Source organism: Choristoneura fumiferana, unplaced genomic scaffold (genome assembly GCF_025370935.1).
Source record: "Choristoneura fumiferana unplaced genomic scaffold, NRCan_CFum_1 Sck3bRy_95;HRSCAF=280_pilon, whole genome shotgun sequence".
Lineage (NCBI taxonomy): Eukaryota > Metazoa > Arthropoda > Insecta > Lepidoptera > Tortricidae > Choristoneura > Choristoneura fumiferana.
The window spans coordinates 1-4,408 of record NW_027413081.1 but is presented as its reverse complement, the minus strand read 5'-3'; the positions used below and the strand labels follow the sequence as shown (position 1 = coordinate 4,408).

The window sequence follows — 4,408 nt, the reverse complement described above, 5'->3', positions numbered from 1 at the left end:
CGTTGCTTAGTACCCATAACACAAGCTTTGCTAAGCTTACTTTGGGACTAGGTCAATTGGTGTGAATTGTCCATGATATTTATTTTATTTATTTATTTTCCGTATAACAAAATGTCATTCATTAGTAATAATTACCTTTACAAATTACATCTGATATCCAAAATTGTATATATGTATTGGTAAAAGGAACAACTCCTTCAAACATCGAATTATTATTAAGACTGAAGGTGAAAATGTATTAGTGTCATAATTACTTACCAAAATTGAAAAATATCTTTTAATGGCCTAAAGATTAAAATGACTCAGTCTCATAATACCTAAAACCTGGACTGAGTAGGTATTAATTTTTAGATCGTATTTATGATAAAAATAGAACAAGATAAAATTGGATGAAATCCAAGTTGATAATTAATTTACTTATTCATCGCTATATTTATGAAAAACAGTGATTTCACAATAAAGAAATTTTCTATAGCAGCTCAGTACGAGTTTCAGGTATTTTGAGAATTGTAAATCTAGACACATTTTTACCAGTTTTTATTTAACTTGCCCTGTTTGTTTATTTGTTTATTTATTTGGGTCAAATCTTGCAAGTTAAATTTGACCCACTTCCAGTGATCGCATAAAACTGGTGACAATCTGGTAGTGACATCTTGGTGGTCCTGCCAGGATCGTCTCCGCAGGAGAGAACTCCTCAATGGTTAATAGTACGACTTAAAATTTGGTACGGATGTCCAGTTTAGATGACAATGCAAGTACAGTCAACAAAAAGTACAGTAAGCGAAAAAAGCTTTTATTCAAAGTGAAACTTTTAATAGAAACTTATTTGTATCAAGTTAATGTGAATTACAGTCATGTCAAGAATATGGTGTTTTAAGAAGTACCGAGGTGTAAGTCATTTCAAATTTGTTTTGACATTGCGTTATACTAGGAACTTGGTATTATGACATTTTGTTGTAGCGAACCGGTAGTTTACAATGTCATTATGACAACATTAAGATAATGTCAGATGAAATATGGAACGGTAATTATGAATGAGCATGAATGAAAATAATAATGTCAATACATACAACTATTTAAAAAGAAAAGAAAACGTAACACAATAAGTAATGTGCAAAAAATATGTTGAGTTACCTATGTTCTTTTTGCCATAAAATCCATGGCTAACAAAGTCAAAGTCATATAAAATATGGATAGGTAAGTGAATATTTATTTCTATCTTATATTATAGTAACATTTAACATCAATAAGTAACTCTGTTAAATTTATTTAGGTACCAAATGCAAAAATGCAGTACAGCCATAATAAGAAGGAGGTACGTGTGTATAATACTCGTATTAATAAATATGTTATAGCACCAAAAGATAAATATGAAGCAAAGATAAATATTTTCTGTTTTCAAATGGACCGCAATGTGTTAACCTAGTGGGTAATTAGATTTTTTGTCAGTCAATCCACATGACTTTGATCAAAATCGTCTCTTGACTTTACGTACGTACCTACTATTTAATATTACTATCATGTTATTTTCCATACATGTTCAACATGGTGGTTGAGTCTATTGAGTATTAATATAATTAACTAGCTGTTTCCCGCGGCTTCGCCTCCGTTGTATTTTTTCTGTATTTTCTTCTGTAAAACACTTCACCTGACAGTAGGTAACGAACACAACAAAAAAAGAATTTGCGAAATCGGACCAGTCGTTCCCGAGTTTTGCGCTTAGCGACACATTTTACGATTATTTTTTATTTCTATAGATAAAGCATGAATACAGTTCAACAGCTAATTGCAAATAAGTATATCGTAAAATCCGTGCATAATTGATTACATTTACGAGTATCACGAAGGGGTACCTTACGTCTACCTCTACCCAGATATTATGTAGGTATACATTACCACAGTACCAGTAAACATTTAGCACATTTATTAATATCATAGTAGAATGACGCTTCTTAAAATCGAACAATGCTTTTAGACTAGATTACCTCCCAACAAGGAACTAGAGAAGATGAAAAACACATGACATGGCGTTGCGCCACCGTCTATCTTTTTTCACATTCATCGTAGTAGTTTAAATATCAATGCTTTTCCACATTCTCGAGTACCTATCTGTTGTACCTACCGCGGTTACCGACACTTATGTCACCTATAGGTACACCAAAAAGCGTGATAAATTTTTATGACCCGAAAAAGTTCTTTCACAGTCTGATGTCTTTGGGAAAGTACATCGTAACATGAAAAGTCTATCTACTAAGCTGTCTCTAGTATACGAAACTGAGTTAAATTGGTTTTCAAAATGTCGTGCTTTTTCTGACTCTTAGTTATTAGTAACAATACGGACACAGTTCAATAAGCTCGCTGTTTCTATGCATGTACATACTTTTTTTCGATTACTGCCTATTACAAGTCTCTTCAAGTAACTCAAGCCTCTTCTGCAGATTTCTAACCATTTCTTGTAAGTCTTCATTTGCAGTTTCCAAATCGTTAAGTCGGTAATTTTGGGAATCATGATATTTAGTTGAAGTTGTGTCTCTGCGAGTTCGGGACAGTGTAGAGTCCTGAGTATAATCGCCACAAGATTCGCAGTCGGCCCAAAATCTTATGTCAATTGAGCTCAAATCGTCACAAGATACCATGCCATCTTGAACCTCTGGAATCAAGAACACATTTTCTCCAATAGTATCTATATTGTCTCCATTATCACACAGAATCCTGGCTAAACTGGTTTTCTTTATTTGCGCTAGTTGTTCAGGCTTGAAAACAGTTGGATTTTCAAACCATAATCGATCACCATCTCGCAAACGCTTAAATTGTTCCAACAAAAGACAACTAAAAAGTGGGCCAACTTTTCCACCATCTACTTGGTCTTCCAAAATTCCTCCAACCCAAACATCAATATTGTGAACGGATCCGTAAAGATGTTTCAGTTTATCTCGCACAGTTTGGTCTGATATTTCGTTTGATAAATCATCAAAGTCATTAACTTCGCTCATATTACAAACTTCTCTCCATTTTGTATAACCGGGAATAGCATGGTCACGCCCTCTTTGTATATTGATCGCAGCGAGATCTAGTGCTACTGCATGAGCAGTATAGAAAAGTTTTTCTGTTAGTTCCGAGTTAAGGTTCTGAGTAGAGGTTTTCAGCTTAGCCGGCGTTGTGAACATTCCTCGCAGCAGCGGGTCGACTCCACCTTCATCGACTAGTCTCCAGGGAGAGAAAAACGCATGTCTGAGTAAAAGATGTCCCTGAGGAATGGGGTCGAAATTCTCGTCATAACGGTGAAGTACTGGATTTATCATAGAATGTCCAAAACGTAATGCAGCAGTTGCAAACACATTCGAAACTGAAGGGTTTAGATAAGAGTCGTATTCCTTGTACTCTCCTAATTTTTTAAAATGTTCTCGGCCTAGTATAAGAGGCAACCAATGGTAGTACGTTATCATTTGTATTTGGGCCCCAACAATTTTTCTAGCTTCTTGGTACACTTTTTCGCCGTCCCAAAATGAATTCAGAGATTTCAGCTGCAGGGCAAGTCGATTATGTTCCCTCATCCAGATAGTGTGCATCGCCGCCAATCCAATCTGTTCATTTGCTCTAATATCACCGGCAACAAAGCAAGCTCGGGTACTTTCGTCAAGATTACGCCTGCAATCCATAGCATTTATTCCTGTTGTAGGCAATAGGGGCTTCCTACCTGGAAAAGTAGTTCCTACACGCAATAATCCATTTTCGTTTGATAAATCGCGCAAATCATTAGCAACCACACTTTCAAAGCCATATACTTGTGAAGCGTCTATGTAAGATGTAAGTTGATTTATTTGTTCTCTTGGTTGCAATGTTCCAAATAAAACGGATGACATTCCTGACCCACACACGGAACTCGTTCTAATAAAGTCAATGCATCGGCGATTGTTAATACGCGGGTCGTTGTTGGGAACATCTATAGGGAAACAAGGAGCTGCATAGTCACATGTTTTTTTGCAGTCTACACCGTCCCATGTTTGAGAACTTACGGATGGTAAAGCGTGGTCCAAGTCGTGGTCTAACCACTGACCCCATTGCATAGCCATGTGCGATATTTGAACATCCTCTGATATTTCAGTTGTCGTGATAACAGCAGTGGATATGGCACGAGCACTCGGCAATACAAAACCATTGTATTTCACATCCTTATTCCATCCTACTGGTTGACTGAAACCGTTTTCGTATACAGGAAGAAGTATTCTACGAAAGCCTGTTAGAGATGAACCCCACATGGGATGTGCAAAGTTGTTGCAGCTGCCATCAAAACTACGATATTTACTATGAAAACACATATCAGAACAATCTTTTTCTTCCCTATGCTCTGTACAACCTGATAAACGAGCAATGAGTTCTAGATTTTGACGAGAAAGGAACATTATTA

The 4,408-nt window shown here is 36.2% G+C and overlaps 1 protein-coding gene across 1 annotated transcript; it reads right to left on the bottom strand.

Annotated features, from left to right (window-relative positions):
- Positions 1–716: 716 nt before the first annotated feature.
- On the bottom strand, positions 717–4,391 carry LOC141445266 (peroxidasin-like). Its single transcript, XM_074111058.1, has one exon. It carries the CDS (start codon positions 4,317–4,319, stop codon positions 2,391–2,393), a length of 1,929 nt encoding a protein of 642 aa, XP_073967159.1. The 5' UTR covers positions 4,320–4,391; the 3' UTR covers positions 717–2,390.
- Positions 4,392–4,408: the final 17 nt, after the last annotated feature.